This window comes from Drosophila eugracilis, unplaced genomic scaffold (assembly GCF_018153835.1).
Source record: "Drosophila eugracilis isolate 14026-0451.02 unplaced genomic scaffold, ASM1815383v1 contig_974, whole genome shotgun sequence".
Lineage (NCBI taxonomy): Eukaryota > Metazoa > Arthropoda > Insecta > Diptera > Drosophilidae > Drosophila > Drosophila eugracilis.
The window spans coordinates 853,681-879,493 of record NW_024573893.1 but is presented as its reverse complement, the minus strand read 5'-3'; the positions used below and the strand labels follow the sequence as shown (position 1 = coordinate 879,493).

General features: G+C 40.8%; 6 protein-coding genes across 13 annotated transcripts in view; 3 read left to right on the top strand and 3 right to left on the bottom strand.

Moving 5' to 3' along the window:
- Positions 1 to 91: 91 nt before the first annotated feature.
- Positions 92 to 3,715, bottom strand: LOC108115077 (arrestin domain-containing protein 3). Its single transcript, XM_017226326.2, is given in 5 exon segments — positions 92 to 801; positions 1,889 to 2,225; positions 2,227 to 2,538; positions 3,108 to 3,433; positions 3,502 to 3,715. Coding segments are annotated over 5 exon segments (1,476 nt in total). The 5' UTR covers positions 3,614 to 3,715; the 3' UTR covers positions 92 to 412.
- Positions 3,716 to 4,442: 727 nt separating this feature from the next.
- Positions 4,443 to 6,223, bottom strand: LOC108115171. The gene is made up of 3 exons (XM_017226491.2): positions 5,934 to 6,223; positions 5,050 to 5,817; positions 4,443 to 4,988 (listed from the first exon to the last, which is right to left on the bottom strand). The coding sequence occupies exons 1-3, from the start codon at positions 6,049 to 6,051 to the stop codon at positions 4,804 to 4,806; spliced, it is 1,071 nt and encodes a 356-aa protein (XP_017081980.2). The 5' UTR covers positions 6,052 to 6,223; the 3' UTR covers positions 4,443 to 4,803.
- Positions 6,224 to 6,468: 245 nt separating this feature from the next.
- LOC108115170 lies at positions 6,469 to 11,620 on the bottom strand. Its single transcript, XM_017226490.2, has 5 exons — positions 10,910 to 11,620; positions 9,815 to 10,167; positions 8,863 to 9,724; positions 8,611 to 8,790; positions 6,469 to 7,579 (listed from the first exon to the last, which is right to left on the bottom strand). The coding sequence occupies exons 1-5, from the start codon at positions 11,022 to 11,024 to the stop codon at positions 7,440 to 7,442; spliced, it is 1,650 nt and encodes a 549-aa protein (XP_017081979.2). The 5' UTR covers positions 11,025 to 11,620; the 3' UTR covers positions 6,469 to 7,439.
- Positions 11,621 to 12,864: 1,244 nt separating this feature from the next.
- LOC108115181 (pyridoxine/pyridoxamine 5'-phosphate oxidase) lies at positions 12,865 to 13,937 on the top strand. Its single transcript, XM_017226504.2, has 3 exons — positions 12,865 to 12,973; positions 13,035 to 13,094; positions 13,149 to 13,937. Coding segments are annotated over exons 1-3 (741 nt in total). The 5' UTR covers positions 12,865 to 12,972; the 3' UTR covers positions 13,829 to 13,937.
- An 82-nt stretch (positions 13,938 to 14,019) lies between these two features.
- Positions 14,020 to 15,259, top strand: LOC108115179 (pyridoxine/pyridoxamine 5'-phosphate oxidase). The gene is made up of 2 exons (XM_017226503.2): positions 14,020 to 14,891; positions 15,029 to 15,259. Exons 1-2 carry the CDS (start codon positions 14,187 to 14,189, stop codon positions 15,095 to 15,097), a joined length of 774 nt encoding a protein of 257 aa, XP_017081992.1. The 5' UTR covers positions 14,020 to 14,186; the 3' UTR covers positions 15,098 to 15,259.
- Positions 15,260 to 17,235: 1,976 nt separating this feature from the next.
- Positions 17,236 to 25,813, top strand: part of LOC108115134 (diacylglycerol kinase eta) — a 41,572-nt gene continuing 32,994 nt past the window's right edge. For 7 of the 8 annotated variants that reach the window (XM_041819797.1, XM_017226423.2, XM_017226424.2 and 4 more), the window contains exons 1-2: positions 17,236 to 18,334; positions 21,881 to 21,994. In XM_041819797.1, coding sequence (XP_041675731.1) covers positions 18,095 to 18,334; positions 21,881 to 21,994 — 354 coding nt within the window. In that variant the 5' untranslated portion in view covers positions 17,236 to 18,094. Of the gene's footprint in view, positions 18,335 to 21,880; positions 21,995 to 24,995; positions 25,397 to 25,813 lie in introns of those variants that run through there. The other variant, XM_041819798.1, reaches the window with a different exon arrangement.

Genomic DNA, 25,813 nt, shown 5'->3' with positions numbered 1-25,813 from the left:
AAAACATGTAATAGTTTTAAAATATCACCACTACCACCCCGTAATAAAAGTAATTAACTGATTGATTGGCTTGTATACTGCAGTTATTTATTGTCCACTTAAGAACGCATTAGTTGGTACTTAGAATAATTAGTAAATGTATCAATTAGATATTTAAACCATAAATGTTTGATGGATGTAGAAAAGCGGTAAATATGTGTGCTAGAAAAAAGGGGACTTTGGCACTCAATAAGTTCGATTCGATCAATTTTTGGATGGTACGCGAGAGTACAAATTTGCGCCATTAAGGCTCTCTAAAACTATACGACGGACTAGGATCCGGCCTATAAATCCTGAATAAGCCTTAGTCTTGAACACTTATGTTACTTGTTACTTGGGATGGCAATACGTATGTATATAAGACACTTTATCTTTAGAACAGGTGCTCATCCTGCATCTCTTCCCCAATTTCTGAAATTCGAGCCCGTGGAATTGGTCGATGCACCTGGGCAGTCACATCCAGGGTTTCTGGTTCGTCCTCAGCCTCCTGTACCTGCTCCTCGACATGCTCGGATAATGGACCGCATAGGGATCCGAATGTATCCAAACTCCGACCAGTATGATCAGTGTTTAAGGAGCCGTAGGACCTGTATATATGCATATCTAAGCCGGAGTCCTCCAGTCCATGGGCAGGAGCTGTACCGATAAGGGTACTGAATCCCGGAAACTTGGGTAAGTGAATGCGCTGCAAGACCACCGCGTGGTTACTCCCCAAAGTCTGCTGACTGCCTGCCAAGGTAGCAAAACTGAACGAGGGCGGAACTGCAAATATGAAAAAAAAAAAATTATTAAAAATTTCTATAAAAACGTTTTTTGTTTTGTAATACTAAAATATGTATAAGAGTATGTAAAATGTAATGGCTTAACTTTTTCCCTTTAAAATTAAAGTTTTATTGACGCTTTCATCAATACTAGTTTTAATATTAATACAACTTCTAAAGTAAGTAACTTATGACTTACAAAGAAATACAAAATTATTTTTAAAGTTAGGGTGGCCCATGTAGCGTTTGCTTTGAACAATCAATAATTTTGACTTTGACATTTCGAGTGTCATTGTCATTGTGTCAGATATTTAGTAGAAGGTTTACGAAATGGTTAAGCTTACGTTCGAAGTAAATTGGGAAATATTGATATTTTTATAGCGATTTTAGAAGGCAAATCTTGCGTGTTTATACTCGTATTACGTACAAATTGTCCTTGATTCAGTCAATCCAAAAGGCAAAAAGAAAACGAGGAATTACAAAAATAAATAAAAAAAAGTTCTATATCTTATTTCTATACTCTTACTAACTTACTGTACTCTAATTTACGTATTACGTATATAACGTATTAATATACATTTTAGATTACTTGAATGAGTTTTGCTTTTTTGTCTTGAACTTTTTGTTTGCAATTTACAAGCAAATAAATCAAAAAACATTGCAATGTTACGTATAGAGTATAAGAATTTCTTATGTTAATTTTTAAACATATTTATATATTGATATTGCAGCTTTTAGAAACAAATTATGCAATTCACAGAAAATAATAAAATTTATTGGACTGCATCAATATTTTATTAAAAGTCATGAACAACTGTTTAAGAACAATTATGCAATTTTAGAGTCAAGTTCATTTAAAATTCGGCTTTTATGAAACCTTAAAAACAGCTGTTTAACGATTGTAAAATAAATGGAAATTATCAGTGCATAATGAAGGGAATATATAAACACATATGTTTCACAATATGGGAATGGAGAAATATGTGCAGTAAAATGGTAGTTAGTTAAAATCGAGGTAAGTTTATGGCTTTTTGTCGTGGAAACTATTATAGTTTAAATAATTTCTAGTAATAAACAACAAAACTCACGGCAACTGTCATACGAAGGTGGCTCATCGTCCTCGATCGCCTGATGTGGTTCCTCGGTGACCGGATCCACTTCTGCTGCGGACTCCTCCTCCACCGTGGGCGGTCGCGGTGTGACCCGCTCGATCAGTCGCTGTCTCTCCGGCGTGGGCGTCCTCCTCGCTGGCTGCTGGGTGTGAACCGAGTTCCTGAGATGCTGCAAGGAAGTGGTGCCCACTATGATGGGCACCGAGAGGTCCGTATCGTAATGGAAGTACCCCGTCTTCAGTTTCACCTGCAAAGTATAGTGCAGGAAAACGATGTAGTTGGGATTTAGGGTAGATCTGGGCGTGTCCATAGGGCACACAGATACTGGACTCGTACTGCCGCTTAGACAGGCGCAGAGTGCGTTCCGAGATCAGCTCCTTGACTAGCGTTTTCGAGTAGAAGTTCCGTTTGACAGGCTTCCGCGACAGGAAGACAAAGTGCTGCTTGATGGATACTTCCACGCCGATGATGTCGTAGTGTGGCGACTGGTTGTCCACCTCCAAACGAAAGGGAACCTCCTGCAGAGGCGTGAATCCGGAGGCGGGCAAAGACAGGGTGGAGCAGATGGGACCAGAGATGCAGGGCCAATGGCAGAGATACTTCAGATTTTCGTCCTTAACAGGCAGCTGAGAATTAAATATAATTGAAATGAGTGGGAATATCAAGTGGGATGTATTATTGATATAAATAAACAATTAGGTAAAACAAAGAGCTAACATTGGGCTTCACGGACAAAGATTAAACTTTTCAACTTAAAACCATTTAATAAAAAATTCAAATTATGGCCCATTCGTAAGTTTTTTTTTAAGTTTTTAAAAAAGCATTGCTTTGAAAAATTGGACTTGCTTTTATGTTTATGAAATTAAAATCTTCAAATAAAATTAAGTTAAAATTAAATTTAAAAATGTTTTTAGCTCCTTTGTTATCAGAAAATTGATAACTGATTGGTATCAAATACTAAGACACTTCGTTAAAAATAAGAAGCACAAATTTCACATTTTCAAACTCAAAACCTAAAAGAACAATTGGCACTGCAAAATATATTAAAAACACCTTCTTTTTTATTATTATTATTAAAAAGGCATAAAATTGGCATTCACTTATTTTGAATATGAAAGTGATTTCCACTTTCTTATACATTCCTTAATAACTGATTACACATTAAAAACCACGAAGAAACACTTTTCAAACTTACTGCAAACTCCGTATTGTAATTGAGATCCAGCGTCTGGACCACGTTGATGGGCTTCCGGAAGACCTCGTCGAATCCCCAGGGCTTGTCGATGGTCAGCGAAATAGTGTAAGCTATATAGCCGTATGGACCCTTGCAGGTGCTGGGACAGTCCGGAGGTATCCTCAGAGTGAGCACGTACACATGGACGCCAGCCCGGAAGAGACTATTATCGAACACATTGGTGCGGGAGTGTAAATATTGCTGATGGCCTGAATAATTGGCCGTCTCGCTCTTGCCGCTCATCGACCACTGAACCTTGGCCTCGCCCTCTAGGGTCACATATACGGCTGGGAATCAGAATATATGTATAGTATTCCCCAGTGGGATAGAGTTTTTAAAAGTACTTCGAACCCACCATTGACCCGCTTCACCTTGTCCGTCCGTAACAGAATGCGGCCACTGATGTACTCGCCACTGTTGTAGACCGGATTCAGCCGATCCAGCTGAAAGACACAGGTGGTGGGCATGGCTGCTTCACTTCACTTCCTTCCGGTTTCGGTATTACCAAATCTTCATAACTACTTAATATATATATTTATCTAGAAAAGCAGAGCACCGAACAACCCAACTTCCACACAGCCAGACGCGCACTGAGTTCTCAACTGCGAGTTCTTTGTCAGCATCCGACGCCATCGGGCTTTCGCTTTTCGGGGAGTGGAGTTTTGGGGGCGTCGAATCAATAAGCTGGCGCCTTGCGTCTGTGTAGCTGTCTACTGTCTGCTTCTGGTCTAATATTTCAGCGCGAAACGTTCGGAAATGGAGCAGCTTTTGGCCGTGGGTCCTTTCGGTTTCCTTTGTTTGGCTTTGGCCAGCCCAAAACACATTATTACATGCGCACATATATGAACTGACTATGCGTGGCGAGGGGCCAACGGGGTGGATGCTGGCGAGGTCAGGAGCCAAAATCTACTATATACTGTCGCGCATTTCTGTTATTACCATATATCAAGCCGCCGATACAACGCCCGAAAGAATGTCAACAAAAATCGAGGCAGTGCGTCACAACAAGCACTTTGTTTTCGGGGTGTTGGCCACTGAGTAAACCCTTTGGCCACTTTGTTGCCGCATAACGTGGCACAATTAGGACCTCGAAATTATTTGGGCACTCACTCCATTAATCCTGCATGCATAATTCAGATAATGAGAACTCGTCTACTGGCTAGGGGGGTTAGGGCAAATAAATTGAGCTGTATGAAATGGGATGTTAAAATTCAAGACTTTACGACTGTATCTTTAATATATTTTTAAAACTAAGTTTTAGATTTTTCAGGACATTGATTGATGTATATTTGACACTGTTGTTAAGAAGATTTATTTCTGGAAACTTTTTATTGGCAAGCTTATACAATATAAATAACATACTAAATCATCTGAGAAAGTTTAATGTATATAAGCTACTGTTAACCCAAAGTCAGTTAAGTGTAAAAAAAATGTATTCAAAAGATTTTCAAGTTATTTTTGGTAGTCTATTGAGCATGTTGCGGTATTTCTATTATATCTCTTTAATATCGAAATAAATTGTTTGCTGTGCAGTTTCATAACGACTCTCTTTATTCCAGTTACTTGGTTTACTTTCCATCACTGCAATTCAAGTTCAATTCTATGGAATTCTTATAATATCAATAGCTTGGCAATGAAATTCCGGTCTGGGCACGTGTCAGGGTAGTACTTTCTTATATAAGTATCGCAATGCCAATTGCACGTACGACCGTTTTCTTTTCGGGTGTTTCAGTAACTTGATGCTCTCACAGTGTTTGCTTAGCGCCAAGGCGCCAATATCCCGGGAACAGCTGTGGGCCAGAAACTGATTAATTGGCCTAAACAGCTCGCTCTGGCTCAAGGCTAAAGAGGAAAAACTATTTAATTACTTGTGGTATGATTAGTGGGGAATATATTGGCATACCCAAGTTCACGAAGCAATGTCGAGAGGATTCCATGGCGGAGTAGATGGGAGGTGCTGCTGTGGCCACAAAAATAGGCAGTTTGAGTGGAGGATCCAAGTAGTTAAACGTTTCTAAATAGTAACTAATTTGTATAGGTTCCAAATGATCTGGATGGGTCATAAAAGGAGCTGTCAGAGGCAGGCGAAGATCACCCTTCAGATCTGTGCTCTGCGATAAAACCTGGATAACTGTTTTGGTCTTAGCATTAGGCTCCAGACTTGTGTAGTTGATTTTTTTGCACAAACGAGTCAGGAATTTTAAAACTCCGTCTTTCGAAACAATCACATAGTTTACACTTTGACCAGGAACAAAAACACTTCGCGGAAGGGCCAGACTTATATTCGAGTTTTCGCTAATTTGCGGTTTGAGATCACAAAATTCCAGGCTTTTTCTTATCACCAGTCGCTGTTGAAAGCACTTGTTATGCTTGCCCTTTCTCTTAATGACAACTTTTAACATATATTCCACATTGCCAAAGGGTAGATTACAAGTGGCCGGCAGATTTTCAGGAAGCTGGAAGTTAAAGTCTCCCATTGGAAAAACACCCGGTTGTAGGCGTAGCCCATCACTCAACGTCTTTGTTTGATTTATATGAACCTTGCTGCCCTTGTAATCCACTTTGGCACAATCCAAGTTTCCACTGCTATCATTGTGTTCGATTTCCGGTGGACCACCAAGGGCTTCCCTCCAATGAACCGTTGAGACGCCATGGATAGTGATACATACGCCTGTCAAAGGGAACACAACAATAAGATCAGAGAAACAGATTGGGCTTCTATTTGCACAGCAATCTCCTATCTAATCATTAAGCCAACTCATTTGCCTAATGGCATCTTATACTTACCCTCTAATGGGAATGGTTTTTTACCCTCAACTGTCACAGTGAGTGAACCCGAAATTTGCTCGCCAGTGTAGTAAATAGCCGCGGCACGCGATAAATTAAATTCACAATTTATTGGCATTTTCAGTGGTAGGAAAAATTATGGCAAATAGCCGCGGAATCCCATTATTACTCGTATATTAGTGTGACTTTCAATAATTCGCATTCACGCAACTGAGACTCTAGAAGCGACCTCGTCGACAGACGGCGAACAACTGCGGGTGACTGTGACAACTTGAGGTTTCAGCCGAAGCTGAGGGAAGTTTGAAAAATACTATCCACACGAGTCGTCTACTTGGGAATTGGCTGCTGTTTTACTGCTAATTTGGCCCGAAGTCTGTTTTGGCTATGACGACACTATATGATATAAATTCAGTTTATTACCCAGCTCAGTGGACTGAGATTTCTTACTGTATTCTTATATACTGTATCTTATCAGGATATGGCCCCTGGCTATATTTAAAACAGCTTATCCATATCTTCTGGGGTATACATAATATATTTTGCTCGTTTAGCTTTATTAAATCGGATTGAATCGAATTGAAGACAGTTAAGACTTAGGAATAGACTTATATGATTTCTGGTTAGACTGGCTTTAAAATCAGAGGAAGTACAAAGTATATAGTAAGAGGAGTTACACAATCTAAATTTAAAGGCTTGTATATAAACTAGAGCAAAAGACACTTTTATATATATATTTAGTTAGACACCTAAAGGTTACAATGATGTGATGATTTGATCCAACTATAATCGGATGACAGGGTAATGTGAAATTATAAAAAACTAAGTACAATTTGGCTAATCTTTGCTTGTAAATTTCTCATAGATACTTTATAAATACAATTTTTTAATATTGGAAAATGTTAATTTCGTATTTAGTTTCGACTCTCCTTTGGGTAAAATTGTGCAGAATTTGTTTGGGTTTTATCTTAGTCTTAAGGGCTAAGGGATTTCATCTAACTTTTCACTACGTTGTTCGTATATATGTAGCCAGCGATCACTGTGCTATGGCCCTATTGTATACTCAATCTTCTTACAATTTGCAATATTTATCAAAAGGAAAACAAGTCATTTAGCTTAAGAAACTAAGACTAGGGAAGAGGAGAGGTAAGAGTAAGCTGAGGATTAATAGAAGAGAGGTTGGATAAAAAAATTATAAATATATTTTGCCCTTATTTCGAAAAAACCTAAATAAGTTTAAAAGTAAATCCATCTTAGCGTTGACAGCTTTAATCCTTCTGCAAAATATATACCTTTTTCGGTTTGGTTCTATAAAAATGTATTCGATTTGCTATATCCAATTTTCATTTACGCCTCAGACTTATGTACTACTATACGTTAGCGCCTTGGTTTGAATTATCGATTTCTATAATATTTTGATTTCGAGTAAATATGTAAGTTGTTGTTGCGGTTGCCTTATTGGTTAACATTTGATGCAGCTCTTTCCATTTCGTTTGATCCCAGTCCGTCTCATTTCTTCTCGCAGGCAAAGGACTCTCCTCCGGCTGTATTCGTGGTAACCTCCTCATCCATCTCCGTTTCCGGTGGCGCCGAATCCTGGCAGCTGAGTGTGAGACGCAGCTGGGAACTGGACTCATCGTAGAGCGTCTCTGGGATTGTCGAGTTTCAAGATTCGAAAGAAGAATTTGGTGAGGGTCGTGAATGGACGGTACAAAATGTAGCATGTTTCGGGGCGGTAACAAGAGAACAAATTTACAAGTTAAGCACATTTTGAAAATGTCTCTGCTCGGCTTACGTCTAATTAACAGAGAAATGCATAGTAAGAAAATGTTAGAAATTGCTAAGATAAAGCGTTGAAAATGTATAAATAACATTCTTAAATGGTAGTTGGTTATATGGTTATATGTGGTCTTAAACTTTAACAGATGCTCTAATAAAGCACCTACAATTTGTCAATATAATTTCAAGGTGAGAAAGGTATTTTTGGTTCAGACGTATACAAATATTTTATAATATTTTATAAAAGGTTCAAATTTTGATAATAATCAGTAAATGAAGATGCAGATATGTGATGGAAGAAAATGGAATAAGTTAAATATTACGAATAATTAAACAATTTCAATTAATTCAATTTAGTTTAAAATGTATGGATTATTCTATATAATACGTTAATATAATTAAACGTGCAATTATTTCAGATACACAATTTTTTATAATAGGAATAAAATGTAATATGATATATAAAAATGTTATATTTAGGTAAGCGTGGAGATTTAATCTAAAGAATATAAGCTAAACGGACATACGGATTAATTTTTAAATTCAATTTAAGAAAGTGGGACATTATTGAATTCTCAAGATCAGACAAAATACTTATTTTAATCCCGAATCTTAAGCAGCTTTTAGCAGACAGACTTGAACGCATTTTATTCTTTCCACATTAAAGCTCCACACTTTAACATAATACAAGACATTTAGAAAAAATGCTCTAACTACTTTTAAGTAAAGGAATAAAATAAGAATATATAGAAAAAGCCACTCAGCCATTCAATTGATTTTTTCATTTTTCGTGTTTCTTTTTTTTTTTTTGTCTTTTGCTTTTCTTGTAAACAATTTTTGTTTTTGGTATTTTTGTATTGGAGGGGTTTTTATGTGTCGGATTCATTAGAATCATCACTACCGGGCGGTATGGTCGGTGTCTCATAATCGTAATAGACCGGATAACGCGGCTTAAAGGGCTCACTTGTGGTAACATCAGCCTGAGCGGACAAAATACTGCTCATGCTAACGTTGGTCAAGAACTCAGTATCATCGCTGAATTTCTCACTCAGAGCCATGGCATCTTCATACGAGGGCGGCACTAAAACATTTGGATTTTATTAAGGCCAAATTGTGGTATAGATGGTAGTTCATTCATATTTGACAATCTTACTCATCGGTATATAGTCCGGGGGATTATCGCTATCGCTGGTCACCAATATTGCTGGCATAGCCGTGGGCCTGAGGGCGGCAGTCGTTGGCGTAGATGAGGGCGTGGAGCTCGTGGGCGTGGGACTGGCATTCACTATCATATTCATATTGCTATTGGTCGGCAGTAGTCCACCCACGAGGCGTCCATGATTGTTGTTGTTGATGCTGCTAAGACGTCGCTGCTGAACTGAGGCACTTGTCCGGTCCCGATCTCGATCTCTATCTCTATCACGATCCAAGTTTTGATCCCTATCCCTATCTCTGTCCCGATCCCTTTGACGTTGCCGCTGCTGCGTCGACATTTGTAAATTTTGACTAACTACTTGGTGCTGTTGCTGCTGGCGATTAAATCGCAGCAGGGCCTCCGGGCCATCCATGATCGGAATACTGCCGATGGTCAGCGGGATCTTCAACTTCAGCTTCCAGTGGAACTCCGTGGGGTTCACAATGATCTTAATCGAATAGTTAACGCTAATGGGGCACGTGGGCTTCACCGAAGTTGGCGGTATCGAAGGCAGGTCCAGATACCCACGGTACACCTTCCTCGACCATCTCAGTACGTTCCCGAACTGCTTCCGGGCGATCAGGTGCTTGTCGTAGCGGTACTCGTGCTGCGGATCATGCGACTCGTAGCTCACCTCCTGCTTTAACTTGACCTCGCACTCGGTTATGTCGATCGAGGACTCGTTGTTGATGTACAGCACGAAGTGGATCTTCTGACCAGGAGCATATCCGCAGTACGGAGTCGAAAACTTCACTGTCAACGGTCCAGTGGGGCAGCAAAAGCTCCAGAAGCGCTTCCGATCGAGGATCTCTAGTGGAACCTAAGATATTAAAAGGTTGGTTAATTTTTGAATAAACGTAAGTACTTAAACCGTCAAAGCAACTTAACCCACATAGCTTGATATACTCACCCTGTAAATAGCATCGGCGTTCAAGTCCAACGGTTGTATCACTGTAAATGGCAGCTTGAAGACCTTCGGGTAGCGGCCGGCCCGTTCGATGGTCGTTATGATCTCGTAGTGGATCTGGCCATACTTGCCGTCGAAGGACGTGGGCAGATTGTCGGGCAGAATGACATGGAAGGTGTACGAGTACTCGCCGGCCGGCCAGTCGATGCTCGAGTTGTTCGCGCAGGATCCGAGGACGTAGGACCGCGAGGACAGGTACGATCGGTAGGCACGGCACATGGAGCGCTCGCTGTCGCGCGGATATCCCTTTTTTATCCAGCGTATCTTGGCATACCCGCTGACGGTGACGTGGATGCCTGCAAGAGGATTCCATACCCCGCCCGCTGTGACTAAGTAATGCCAAATTAGAATTGCAAGTTGCATTCGCCGGACAGCGAGTCATTGCCGCGGACAGGCCATACACTTGAAATAATTTAGTACCTACATATCTCAACTAATGTCTCTACAAATATTATTTATTTATAAGTAATTTATAAGTAGTCTCCGACATATAAATAGTTTTTGAAATTGAAGATTTATTGATATTTTATATGTTTATATTGATTTTTTTAAAGACTAGGTAGTTTCTCGAGAATCAACTTTAAGATGATCCCATTGTTTTTTGGTATCTGGTTCGTAAAGAAGAATTTGTCTGAAAATAAAATTCCAAGCAAATATTTTCCCCAGTGTAATTTGGCTTTCCACAAAAAACTAACAAATAACCACGCCTTTAACGAGTTCATGGATAAATGAAAATGGCGGCATGCCAAGAGCAGCACAACAACTGCAGAATTTTCCACTGTGACAGTCACAACAACAGCCACATACTATTTTTTTGTCAGTGGAGGGGGGAGGAGTAACGATTAATAGCACAGCACGTTCGAAACGGCGTCCGCGGAGGGAGATACATTTTAATATTGCCATTAGCTGGTGTCCTTCGTGCATTTAAATGCAACCGAATTGTCTCACCGCACCGCACCGAAATGCCAAGTGACCGCATCACTCATACGTCCCGTGAGTCATGGGCGGCATTTTTGTAGTATACATTCGAGGGCTCACCTTTAATGCGCTTTGTGGCGTCGACGCTGAGATCAACAACGCCGGATAGCTCCTGTCCGGCATAGTAGACACCTTGTGGATTATTATCAAATGATATAAGGCACTCAATGGGCATATATTGCTATATAGTTGTCGTTTGTGTGTGTGTGTTTATGTCTGTTAACCCCCCGTTTGTCTGTGTGAGTGTGTGTAAGTGTCTGTGTGGATTACTTCGGACTGGGCAAAAAGCAGGCCACAGTTGTAAAAATATCACTTTTCCCTTGTCGGCTGGAGAGATTATGAATCGAAGTATTTGGGTAACGGGCTGGTTCGTTCATTTGCTATTTGCTATCAAGCCATTTGCACTTTGCCTTTTTCGCCTTTGTGGCACACGCACTGCATTTTCTCGGCACCCAGTGGCCAACACACATGCACACGAACAAATTGTGAACGCTTGCTTTTCACGAGCCACCGACCGTCCGACCTCAGAATTCCTTCCGCCGTAACCTACTTTTCTTTGGCACGCACTCAAACGACGGGGAAATCACTTATGGAATTTTCGCCGAAATATTCGCAGAATTAACTCAGCCGAGGAAAATTAATTATTATTTGGTGGCCCCTTTGTTTGTCTGTCTGTCTGTTCGTCCGCCTATCCCTAGGTTTTCTGGCTTGAGCTCCGTTCTCTTGGCTTTTCGTTTCGATTCCGTTCGCTCGCAGCTCACAGCAAACACGTCAAGCAGCCGTTCGTGTTGGATTTGCTCTACCCGCATGTCATCATCGTGGCAAAGGTACAAGCCACCAGCCGAGCGCTCGTGCGAAAGCCGACAGGACTCGCTTTTGGCCAAAACAACAACCCCGAGAGAACGCCACCGAGAGAAGAGTCACGCACATGTGCTGCCGCTGTTTGTTTATGTGCACATTTCTAGCATTTCACTTGGCCTTTTTCCGAATTGGCGGTATAGAAATGTTGCTTTTAAATTTATTAACATATTAATTTATTTACTATGAATAAAAAAAACCAATAACTGATATATAGTCAACGATGTCGACAAATTATGATTTCTCGTTTATTTTCATTAATGAATTTTCTTCCCTTTTTATTCGCAAAACAAAGTGTGACCGTAAATGCTAAATTTCAAAGCGTCATCTACCAACAAAATCGAAGAGTCCTCAGCAGCGTCACCTTGTGTCAATATCGCACTGACATCAGTGGCGGCATCTTACGCCAAAATCGAATAACCCACAAAGCCGTCACCTAGCGACAATATTGTAGAACACCCTAGGCGACACCTAGTGTTAGAATTAAGACATTCTCAGTGGCGGCACCTAGCGACAAATTCAGTATTAGTGGTGACACCTATTTTCAAAATGGTAAAATATGGTATTTTTATCCTTTTGTAGCCCTCTAGTGAAAATTTCTTAGTCTCAAAAATACCAAACATAGGTATTTTTATTCATTTTTTGTAGGTACGGCAACTCTTTGAAACAGTTGATGATAATCGATTACAGATAATAATTCGCTTTCAAAAAGCAAAAATTATTTCCCATCAAAATGATTAAATTTTTAATGATACTGACCGAAATGTTTATAAAAACTAGTTATAACATGTAGGTATAATATATATATATATATGTTGCAGAATTTTAACCATTGAATCGATTTTCTATTCTTTAGGTTCAATGGATGTCCAGAATTAAAAACACGAAAAAAATTATATTTGCTGCCTAGTTAAGCCTTTGTTGAGTAAAGTTCATACACGAAATCACAGAAAATCAATTGTTTGTGCAATTTATTAATGATTGATTTTTTAAGCAAACTAGATAATAACATTTTTTTATAATAAATGCAAAACAATAGCTTAATTTACGAAAAGGGCCAAGGTACTATTACCACTTCATTTAAATATGATTTCTTGCGGTTCGTTTAATCGATACATTCGCCATCCCTGGCAGAATCATATCAAAATCTAACAGAGCGGCAACTTCATCAGCTGTTTTTTGCAAATGTTTTTTCTCAATAAAATTGCGAATTAGTGGCAGATAACGGTTTCACCAGCAGATAAGCTCAAAACTGACCTTGAATAAGTACGTGAAATTGTGTTCTGTGCAGGTGCAACTAATCAGAAGATAAATCCCACAAATACAGTGAAGTTCCTACAGACGATTCGCAGGATGAGCCAGAAAACCTCAGAGGTGCCACTTTCAGGTAAGTATTTTCATTGATTTTGATTGATTCGAATTATTATCCATATCATACTAGCACTTCGACTTAAGTACCATGAACGCAAAGATGCCTTCCTGGAAGACAACATCGAGGTGAAAAACCCCTTTTGTGTGTTTCGCGATTGGTTGGAGTTGGCTCTGAAAACGCCGGAGATCCTGGAGCCTAATGCGGCCGCTTTGGCAACTGTAAGTTCCGAGGGAAAGCCTAGCAATCGCTATGTGCTAGTCAAGGAAGCCACCGCCGACGGATTCACTTTCTTCACCAACTACGGAAGTCGCAAGGCGGAAGAGATCAAGTCCAACCCCAACGTAGCCATATCCTTCTACTGGCTTCCTTTGCGGCGCAGTGTCCGCATCGAGGGCGTGGCTGAGAAGATTTCTCCAGAAGATTCCCTCAAGTACTTTCACCAGCGACCGAGGGCCAGTCAAATTGGAGCAGCTGCCAGTCCACAGAGCCAGCGGATTCCATCGCGAAGCTACTTGGACGAGGTGGAGGCGGGCATCAAGCAGCAACTGGGTCCCGATGGAGAAGTTCCTCTGCCCAACTGGGGTGGTTACTTAGTCCGTCCCGACTTGATTGAATTTTGGCAGGGTCAGACTGATCGCCTCCATGACCGCATTCGGTTCAGACGAGGTGCAGGAGTAGAATCTGAAGTTGACGGCAAATTAGTTCACAAGGGAGAAGATGGCTGGGTCTACGAGCGACTGGCTCCCTAAGCATAGAGATCTGCAGTTGAGTAACAGATGCATTACAAATGTCTTCCAAATGTAGTTAATATGAAGAGTTGTTAAATTTTGTTTCGGAATAAATGCTAGGCCAAACCTATTAATGGTGAAAATGCTTTTAAATCGAAGAATACTTTCATTCAGCTTATGTGCAAAATCGAGGGTAAAATCATAAAAAAAAAACTTCAGCACTTTCTATTTGAAGATTCGGTAAGGTTAGACTAAATTCAGCGATTAGATGTTGCGAAGGTCTTTGATCGGTACGTGACACAAGTAGCTAAAGTCATTTTAGTCAATCAATATTTTTGAATAACAAAATAAATTACTAGTTACCTTATTTCAAATTACTATGTCGTCGGTTTTGGTACAAAAACTTTGGTTCTCGTTTTGGTCGCCAGGATCAATGAGTCGCCTAAGACAGCAAGTGTGTCATGTTTCGCAACAGGCTAACACCATAGTCAGCGAAGAGCATCGGGTCTACGAAGAGCCGTATGTAATTTTCCAGAACTGGCTGATGGCGGCCCAAAAAGAGGCCCCTCAGGTCCGACCACGACTCGCCTGCATGGCAACAGTCGACAAGGCCGGTGAGCCTGTTACGCGTTTAACCAGCATCGAGGAGGTCAGCGCCAACGGGATCACATTTTTCACGACTCTGGGCAGTAGACAGGCGGGTGAGATCAGCACCAACCCGCACGTTTCGCTGCACTTTAATTGGGCCCCGCTCATGCGTAGTGTCCGGATAGCAGGATCAGCCCAACAGCTGACAGAGGAGCAAGCCTTGGACCAGTTTCGGCGATTTCCACGGCAGGTCCAGATGTGCATAACCCATGGTCCACGTTATGCTGCGGCTGATTGGCAATCTCGCTCAGGATTTTTTGCCCGGATTGTTCACCGCTTAAACTCCTGGCTTGGCAAGCATCCGGAGGAGATCGAAATGCCAAAAAACTGGGGAGGGTACATTCTGACTCCCACCCTATTCGAATTCGGGATGCTCAGCGGAGAGAAAGCCGGCCGGACTCGGGTGAGATTCCGGCGTTGCCTTGAAATGCCAAGGGTAAGTCCTGATAATCTTAACATTAAAGATCCTAAAATTCTTAATGAATTTTCAAAATATTTTCTTTTGGAAATATCTATTAGGTTTTTATTTCATTTTAAACCCAATTAAGATTATAAAACTTATTGTTTTTCCAGGGAGCAAGAGTTGGCACCGTCCAAGCTGAGAGGCAAGATTGGGTCTATGATTCGTGTGAGGAAAATTGACATTAAGTTTCCTTAAGATCCTATACGCATTAAACTCCCTCTGGATATTATAAAGTTGTAGTCACATACTTATTCTCCTCCTGGTCACATCCGTAAAAGTGTAGCTAAATTTATAGTCAAATCAGTATAATTGTGGAAGTAAATATATGTATTGTGGTGAAATATTGATGTCATATATTTATTAATATCCTTTGTAGTGTAAAGCACAATGGTTTAGTTTGGTGAGCAACATGTACGTGTCGCTCCAATTGTTGGACAATATCTGTTTTGTACAAAATCATTAAGGCTATGCTTAGGCTAAGCCGCGTAGCTGCGCTGCCGGTAAAGCCAGCAGCGGAGCGGCTGCATTATGTATACATATATATATGTTGTTATATATTGGCGGAAGGCGGCGAAAAGTGCGACGGCCAACGAGGAAACGCGTGGGCAGCACTTTAAGTTCATAGCGCATATATGTGATCATCTTACACATGTTAGAGTCCTCTTTTCATAAAACTTAATGAATTTTTAGCAAGTTTCAATAATCTCAAAATTAAGTTAGTTTAAACTAAAAGCTAACATTCAAGATCGTCACTTAACGTTTTGAAAAAATAACAACATTTTAATGAACGCTAACCCAAAAATGTATGCACAATATTTATGAATTATCACATTTTTAATTTATACATTGATTGAGTTTTAACATTTTATTCGTATTTATAAAGCATACACCATAATATACATTTTTTTTTTTTATTTTAACATTAAACGAACGGAGGCAAAATAAATAATTAAATAGCGCAGTCCCTTACTATTCTCGCCCATTGCAGGAGATCAAAGGTGTTGACGGGATGGAAAATTTAATGAATTGTATTCGAGCTGCAAATGAATTTACCGTCAAGGGAGCTTATGTCATTAACGGTTCGTTGCGAAATTGGATTTACAAAACCAAAAAGCGTTAGTTCTTTCAGTTCGGCTTCAATCGCATTTAAAATGCATTAAAAGCTTGCCTCACAGCCGCCTAATTGGATGTCCTTGGGTCCTGGAAAAATGCCCACTGCACGTGAGAGTGTGTGTGGGTGTGTGGGCACGTGAAAATTTAATAAAATAAATAGGCGATTGCAGTCAAGCGCAAAGAGTAATGCCCGCCGGGAAATGTGGGATGGATGACTATGATGTATAAGGATGTGGGGAGAGGGGAGGCCAAGCGGCAATGCCAAGCAGCAGACAACAAATAGTGAAAGGCAAAGCGCAAGGCCGGAAAAGCACACACCTCCCATCTGCCATCCATACCACCTCCCACTTCTTCCCCCGCTATACAAATTTGCCTTTGCACTCCTTTGTAATTGTAGCCATCGCTCTGTCAGTCGTTCGTTTCCTTCCTCGGTTCATTTTTCGGCTTTCCTGTTTACTTTGTCCTCGTCTGCGCTTTCTCTTATCCTTCGTCTCTCCGGCGTTTTGTTTTGCTCGTCCTGTTTCGTCCTTTTTCGGCTTTTTCCTCCTGGAGGGTGTGTGTTTAGCTTTCTCTCTCTCTATTTGTGCATCTCTCTGCGGCTCTCTCGTGGAAAGTGCAGAGAGTACGAAAACTTGTTGGCAAGGATAATGAATATTTCTTATTTTCGTTGCGTGCTAGCTCAGTTGGACAGGGTTGCCAATGTTTTTTAAATTATGTTAACCATAAATAAATAACGAATACAAAAATTCAATAAAATTTTAAAATTGGTAACATTTAAAACATGTAAATAATTATAAATTCGTAAAGGTATAATATGTTTTGCTACTTATGCTTCATACTAATTATATGATTAAAAGTTCCTTTTAAATCATTATGAAATGAAAATAATCATCAAATCAATAATTTTAAAAACCTTTAATGATTATTTTCATATCCTGATGTTTTCATTTTCTAACCAAATTGCATATTTCCTACATGTTTTTCGATTTATTTCAAAATTTATATTAAAATAATGTATTTATCGATTCAATAAAATTCAATAAAATGTTAAAATAAAATCCTCTGTATTTTCTATATTATCCTATGGATAAGCCACCTGGAAACCCTGTGCGCCTGCCGCTTTTCCTATGGCTTTCGGCCAGGCCCACTCCGCGTTGAACCACGGCAGCTGACAGCGAACAGTGAGGGTTGCGGTCTCGTTCAGTTCGCCGCGCGGCTCCGGCTCCGGCAGTTTCAGTTTGAGCTTGTGATTCAGATTAAGATTCGGTGTCAGTTCCGAATAAACTTCGGCGGGGAGCAGAAGGAACAGAAGGAGCAAAGCGGAGCTGTGGAGCCCGACCAGGACATAAAAATAGACAAAGTACTGAAACAATAACTCGAGGCGGCAAGCTAGTGTAGAATTTTTTACATATACAATTACGAGGGAGCGGAAGCAGGAAGTGGCGGAATAATTAAGAACAAAAACGCAATTTCAATTATCGTTAGTGTAATCTTCAATGTGAATTTAAATGTGAATTGTGAGTGTTCGGTGTACAGCAGTTTTTGCTAGACAGTTTGTTTCTCTGAATGTGGTGTACTTTTTCCCATTGCAAATTAGTTAGTGTGGCTTAATCAAATATATATATATTATATGTAGTTAAATTTAATGGTATATACATGTGTTTATGTGCAAGTATTTTTGCTAAATTTTTTGAATTGACATTGAATGTATACTTTTTGAATGGTCGTGCAATTATCGTAATTTGAATAAAGAAACTCTGGCCGCTTTCAAACAACACAAAAGGACTAAAAATCGTAGTCCTTTTTTCCCAAAAACTGTGAGTGTGTGTGTGGCCATTTGCCTTTGTCCATCTAGTTAGGGGGTGTGTCCAAAGGGGGCTAGTTGGGGGAATCTTTTTACATAAGCAGGACAAGCTGCAAATGGGACGGCCACCTGCGGCTACACGGCGGCCACTCAACGCTGGGAACCCTCGCATTGTCCACCGCTGAGTGCTGCGTGTCCTTGCAACGTGACAGCCCGATTGTGTGTGTAAGGATATGCAAAGAAGTCTCACATCCCGACAATGGCCCACTTAAAACTGGACACCCTTCACGTGCAGCGTAGCCCCCGCAGCTCCCGCCGCAGCAGTCCGAGTAGCGGAAGGAGCAGTGCCTGTAGTTCCGGGAGCATCTCCCCGGTCCCCATCATCCCGATCATAGCCATCAGCCACGATGGCGACGAGTCCGAGTCGGAGTCGGAAATTGAAACGGAGCCGGCGCGCCTCTTTCAGCGCCGCATGTCCACTAAGTGCACCAACAACATGGTAAGTACTAAATACTAGATAAATACTACTGCACTACGAAAATATCCCATTAGGAGGCTATGTTTCCAAAGTTCCCTGTCACTCTATAGATTCTCTAAACTCTTTATTCTGTTCTATTAATAGTTTGTGTTCAAAAATTACTTAACACCAGCTTCATATTAAGGAATATATAGTTTCTAGTTAGCAGTGACATCTTAGGTTCTTAAGCTTAAACATTGTTTTCAAAATTGAATATTAAAAAACATATCTATTAATGGAATTCTTAATGCATATATAGTTATGGGTCAAACACAAAAACAAAGCGGAATTGCTAGCATTTTCTCTCCGTGTGTCAAGAGTCCTCCGGCTTTGTCACAGGACTTACCATGGCGGTGCAACGGAGCGTCCTCGCTAAAGTTTCTGGAGCGGAAGTTGCATGCAAACGGGCAAACGGGCAAGCAGCAGCCGAGGCGGTGTGGGGTTGCTTTATATGCGAGTTGCGTGTGTCGAGAGTTTATGTTTCGAGTGCCTTAGTGCGCTGCACCACTGCCAAAGGTCAGAGGCGCAGTTCAAGAAGTCGGTAAAATATTTTAGTGTCGCTGCTGCATAGGTCAGGGGTCAAAGCAGCCCCCATTTGGTGATTGCTCCGGCTTAGCGTGGCGCCCATTTCAATAATCATTTGAGTGCATTATTAAAATGTAATCCGACGCTGTCCAAGTAGCCCGAAATTAAATAAATTGTATCGACTTGCGACCCGCGGAGGAACTGGAAAAAAAGGAGGAAAATGGAAGGACCAGCGGACCGTTCTTGTATTTTAATTAAACGTTGCCATAGTTGCCCGGAGGCCAGGTTTCCCGAATAAAAGAATCAAAATGATGGAAAAGAGAAAGAAAGGCAAGCCCCTCAAAAAACTCCGCGAAGCCCGAGAAAAGCTTCAATTAGGTTCTTTATGGTTTTGGTGTCACTTTGAAGCGTCCAAGGCTCGACCCTCTTCTCTATCCCTGGTACACCGCGTCGTATGAATAATATTCCCGGGCCAAAATTGAAGCCCCGGTTACTGGCCATTTGATGTTAATTATACGCATCGTTGCACTGACCCTTCCACCCAACTTTGCCCTTTGGATACTCATTGTATTTTTATCCGCTGAAATTTCGGCAAATTTCGTTTCACCCTCGATTGTCCAACTGCAATTTGGGCTTTAAGCGAAGGCATTTGTTATTTGTGATTTATGGCATTCAAGGGCTGAGCAAAACACATTTGCCTGATTGTGACAGACAAGCAACATTCAAGTGCTCCCATGTGGAGAGGGGCGTGGCCCCATAAGCACTCACACACAAACACACATGTGGGCCATAGTTGGTGGTGTGGGGTTTACACATGTCAAACCGCAAAACAATAAGCGAATGCTAAACAAAAGCAGCTTAGTACAGGGCTTGATGGCAGCGTTTTGGTTAGCGTGCTGCCAACGCTGAAGGCGGCGACAATAAGACAATAGAAAGGGCCTCAACAGTTGGCACACAGTGCAGGGCAAGGGTTTAAGAACAGGCTGTAAACAAATTAGGAACATAAACAATAACATAATCTTTAGAATAGTCCTTCAGGAATTTTCGAATAATGGGTTTCCTTTAGAGCCTAACATATTTCATTCTGTAAGCTGATTTACTATTAAAAATATACGTATATTACTATTTTTATTATTTTTAAGATTAACAGACAATTTTTTTCTTTATTTTTATATATTTTTGTTTATATTTAAATATTCCCTAAAAAACTAAGAAATTTCCGACAACACCTTTTTTCCACCGACTGTATACCTTCTTAGCCATTTAAATCCAAGAATAAGTAAACCTACAATACAAACAAAGCCAGAAGTCTTGCCAACTCTTGTCCCCTGCCTTCTACTTTGGATTGTCTTCAGTGGGCCGTTGCCGCAATATCCTTGAGTCTGGCTCCTTTTCTTGCCGCGTGCTTGTTGAAAAAAGGCTGAATTATTTACGACTATTTACTCACACAATTGGCCAACTGTTTTGCGGCTCACGTGAGCTATCAAAGGAATTTCCAGCTCTGAAACTAATTTCTTTAATTTAAAGCTGTTTTTCTTGTTTTCCAAAGCTGAAAAGTCAGAGCAGAATGGAATGAAGTAGAGCTCCTAATCCCCATGTATAATGTAGCGACGGGGTAAACGAATGGAAGGCAAAGGAAAAGGCGAGGAAAAGTCATGGTTGGGAAATTTTACGTTATGTTTACGTTGCCCGGCTGAGTGAGCAACAACAGCAAGTCATATTCATATCTATGGACCGGCCTTTTTATTTATCTTGTATCTTTTTACCTCAACGGAAAAAGAGGCGGAAAGTGTATGAGGTTCGGGGAAAGGTGCCGTTAAATCAAAATCAATACCCGGCTAACGAAAATTTCAAACTTGCTTATCATCAACGAGCTGTCTGTTGTTGGCTGTCTGATGGACTCTGGCTTTGCAGGTTTTATCCTTGGCCACTTTGGCGTATACTTGATGTGTCAGCGATTGGCCTCATGGCCGTGCCACATGATTGATTGACGATGATTTATCTTGGCATGATAGCCCCTAACTTTGATTTTTAGTCACAGTTAGGCTTAGCTCCTTGCCGTCCATCCGAGAATTATCAATTTAATTCAATTTTTTATCTCCCTTGCGAGGTCAATAGCCTTACTTAAAGAAGGTTCCTAATCAATTCTTTTCTTTGGTTCTTATTCCTTAAAATTCATTTAAAGTCACGAATATCCTTTAAGTAAACATTCAGTTCCTTGGCTAAGTAAACATTTCCGTTTCCTTCTGCCATTTGCTGAACAAACAGAAAGCAAATGGGTTTGCTGCAACTCGATTGGTTGCAATGTCCGTTGATTTCTCCAACGATTTTCCATTATTATTTGACGCTGAATTTCTTTTTAGCCCCAGGCTCTGGGGATATGACCCCCCACCCCAAAAACTTAAACGGATTGCAACTTTGTGCACGCAGCCTGGGGCATTCGGATCGATTTCTACAGTCCCACTATGCCACTATATCGAAAAATTCGCCCGAGAATCAAAAAGTTTATTTGTCGTATAATTGCCCCAGATTATTGTCACTTTTGTCGCCTTTCGTGTGCCACGCTTATTTACACTTTTATACCTCGCAAATACGTGTGAATAGCGGCAAAAGCTGTGTGTGGTTGCTCTTTGTTTGCACAATTGATTGCTAGCCATATTGACGCCCCCACTTTCCGCCCACTTGCTACTCGCCACTTGCCATTGGCCTTTGTTAGCCTGCAGCCAATTATTTGTTGACATTCAGCCAAAGATTGCAAGTGACGGGTCCCGCAGCGAGGCATGGAGTTGCTGACCGGGCCGCTGTTCTGCGACCTGAATCTCCAGTCCCAGTCCCATCTGTGTCTGCTACATGCTCCTCATTATTATTACCATCCTCGGCCCATTGACTCCGTGCTCGTGCAGTGTCAGCTCATCAATTGCTAATTGCCTCGGGTGAATCGCTGATGGAGAACTTTCGTAGTCAAGCTGAAATTGCACTCACTTTGCCTGTTACTCTTTGCAGGCTGCCATCATCAAAGAGGGATTCCTGCTGAAGCACACTTGGTCCTTTCAGCGCTGGCGACGTCGATACTTTCGCCTCAAGCGGAATATGCTATTCTACGCCAAGGACGAGAAGGTGAGTTTATTTTCTTAATTTAATCTAGTTGCAATCGGATACTAAATGCTAATTTCTTGGTTGGTACTGTCGAGCTCATTTAGCTTCAGTGGGTTTTTGTGTATTTTGTTTATTTTTACGACTTCGATGACCAATTTAAATTCTATTATAATTTATGATTACAACAGAAGATGAGTGTATAACTTTGAGAGAATTTTAATGCATTGTTAAAGCAATTGACAGTTTGTATATTTAGAAGAATAAATACTTTAATCTAAGGAACTTATTCCTTTGTTCTGATATCATAATCGGAAATAATCGAATAGCTTTTATATATACGAGTATTATCAAAATGTTTAAACAGTTTCCACTCATATTGTTATATGAACTTTAAATGTGATTGCACAGTTTGTAAAGAAAACTAGCAAACAATATTCAGATGCATTATTTTCACACATGAATACCTTTCAATGTACTCGGTAAGCCAAAAATGAAACGATATAAGCATAAAAGCACAGCAAGCGGACAAGAACAGAAATTAGAACTGTTAATTTGCGATTTGCCGCTGAAAATGAATGCGAGTCGACAGTGCTAGATGCGATTGATGTACTGCAACCCATTCCCACTTTTTGAAAACCTTTTTCTGCCTGACCCTTCACATTTGTTGCCTGAGGACTAACACGGTCCTTGTGTTTTGCACTCTCAAATTGCGTTGCAGCAAATTGCAGGATATAATTACCAAATGAAATTACCGAGCAGCTTGAAGGCAAAACAATGTCGAATGGCACTCTGTGGAGGGGAGAGCGGAACTAAAGGTTAAAAGGGGGAAAAACCAGACAGGTGAGACAGACAATAAATTGGTTTATTGCGTGCAGTGCTCTTTTCATCAATAATGTACGCTTTTAAAATGTTCGCTGTAGAGGTGGCCATACCAACTAATAGAATCGGTAGGTGGGTGAATTTTTGGTGGCCATATTGGGGCCAAAAGGCTATTGCGGGCTGATTGCAGTGGCTTTTAGTGACTCAATAAATCGAACCACCGCCTCCCCTGTCAATGTGAAATGAACTCGATTGTGGCATGCCCCTGCCATTAATCATATTAACGAAGCTAATTGCCTGGTAAATCAATTATTTATAGCTGGTCTTCGAGTTCAAGTTTCGGGCTTACAGAAGTCCGATGACTAAACTGATTACTCAACCCCATTAAAACAGATTTCAACTCAATGCAATCCTTAATCCCAGGCTCGTCGAATGCAATTGCATCTCATTCCAATGCGATTGACGTCAATCCGGCATCAAAGCCCGCTTCAAGAGTAAAATGCAATTATTTTGTAAACTTTGGAGCAGGCAGCAGGCTCTTCAGAGCTATGAAAACATTACGTATACGCCGTGTATTGCTTTCATGTTGGCACAATGCGAAGCATTAGAGTGCACGCTGGCCTTGTTTGGAGCTCTGATGACGCGTTTCCATTATGCAACAAGTTGAAGGCGCCTCAAGAATTACTGGCAATGCTTCCACCTTGCCCTGCCTCAGCTGGTGATATAAAGTATTCAGTAACCTAATGACAGGTTGCCCCGGACGACTTGGAGGGGCCCAAATGATTAGCACCATTAGTGCCTGCCAACAACCACCACAGCGTTTATTTTGATTAAAAATTCTGTTTGATGCCCAATAAATAGACCTTAAGGTGTCGCTTTATTAAAAGGTTAATATCGGCGTTCGCATTCCTTAGCTGGCCAAAAAGTGCCTGGGAACTCATTAAGCGTAGGCACGAAATTTCAATTATAATTACGCATACGCCATGTTGTGCCCAAGTGGCTTAAACGGTGGGCAATTTGTTGCCGTAGTAAACTCCAATAAAAAGGGCAGGAGCTGCAAATGGGGAAGACCAAACCAAGCAGTGGGCGAAAAACAGATGAATCTACGCGTACCAGACAAATCCTAAATCCCAAGCTGAGGTACAAAAAAAAAGGATAAACCTTTGACGGGTTGGTAAAAAAAAATAAGAAAACAGTCCGAAACGCAGTCTTTGGGATGGGGAAAACAGCTAGCTGATGCTGATGCTCATGTCGATGATGGTTGTGCTGCTCGTAAAAGCGCAAATTTTTGTTTGCATTGTTTTCATCGCAGCCTTCTCCCTAGGACTTTTCTTCGACTCTTTTTACGCTCTCTCTCTCTCTCTATCTCGCTATCGTCCTCGTTCTTTTGGCCCATACTCACAAAGCTCATTTCGGCCTATTGTGCTTCTTCTTCGCAATGCACACGACTTGGCCGGAACAACAACTTTTGGCGGCCAACTCACCACAGTTGTAAAGTCGTAGTACTCGGCTTTTGGCCATGTGCGCGCTCCCACGCAAAAGGATGGGATGGATGCTGATTTGGATTTCTGTGTGTGAGTTTTGTTTTGAAACGTAAAAGCTTTCTCCCGCTCGAAAAGAGAGTAAAAAGCTCAGGATTTAGGGTTGTCATGCGTCTATATATTATGCTCTAAAAAAATTAGACTTGCTGTAGTTTTTTTAATTGCCCAAAAGACCAAATTAGGAAAGGAGATATATTATTGAAAAATTATCTCAAAAGCTATAACTTAAGGAAAGGAAATATTGACTAATAAAGGTCCATTATCCTAATTTAAAAATGATTATATTTCTTTGATAAATCCTCTTTAATGGGTCCTTATTAAATAAAAAAGTTTTTTAGATCAAATTTAAAAACAATTACTTTTTGTTTTAAACAGAAACGATTGCTTTTTAGTAGTCGTAAAGAAAATTCAGTTTAACAAAATGATCCACGGGCACCTCGATTTTTTCTCAGTGATGCAAAAGCTTCGACACTAGGGCACCACACCCCGCAGGACCCCAGCGCACCTGTAAATATTTGTATCCTTTCGGGCGCATGGGCGGGCAGAGGGAAAGGAGCGGAAAGCGGGCAGCCAGCATGTCTGTGTGTGGTGAGTTTCGGAGGGCGGCCAATAAAAGCGGCTGTTTGGCAGGACCTCAGCTCAGTTCAAACTCAACGAAGCAATGTGCCACAACTCAGCAAAAACAGCAACATCACCATTAATATCAACACCAGAGAAAGCCGAGGAGAGAGCCTACCAGGCCAAATAATTAATTATTTAACCGTCAAGGCAACTCAACAACGAGAAAGTTACATAAAATAATAATTTACGATTAGTGTGTTAAAACAAAAAAACAAAAAATACGAAGAAAACAATTAAATATTTCATTTGGTTCGGTACGCGAGGCGGCGGCGATAAGGAGCTGTCCTTAAGCCATTGCCTCCAGTTTTGCGTGTGAGTTCGTAAGATGTGAGCCAAGGAGACAGTAGAACTTTCAGCCGTAAACCTAAGAAGCAACAGTTCCAAAAACCATAAACTAAACGCCTAAGTCACCGCTAAATCAATATTCTGTGTGTTTTTCGGGGTAAGTTCTCCAGCCAGCCCATTTCCATTTTATTCTCGTTTCAATACCGCTTTAGGGTAAATGATTTGTCCGAGGCTTACCAAAGTTTCCGACGGCTTTCGTTCACATTAATCCTGGAACAAATACATTTATATGTGGAGATTTGTGAGCCTGCCAAAACTTTTAATTGGCTAATTTAATTAATGCGCGCTAGTTGAGCCCCCCTAGAATGCGGCTTAAGACATTAATTTAAACTTCTGGCGGAACAGACGTTGATGCTTGTATACCCAGAAAGATCCTTTGTCCTTTGTCTTCATTCAGTGCCTATATTTGTATAATTCTGCCCTCATACAAATAACTAATTGACTCCGAACAGTTAACACATACACGCATTTGCCATCAATTCATTTCAACCAGGAGCCAGCAGATAGGAGCACT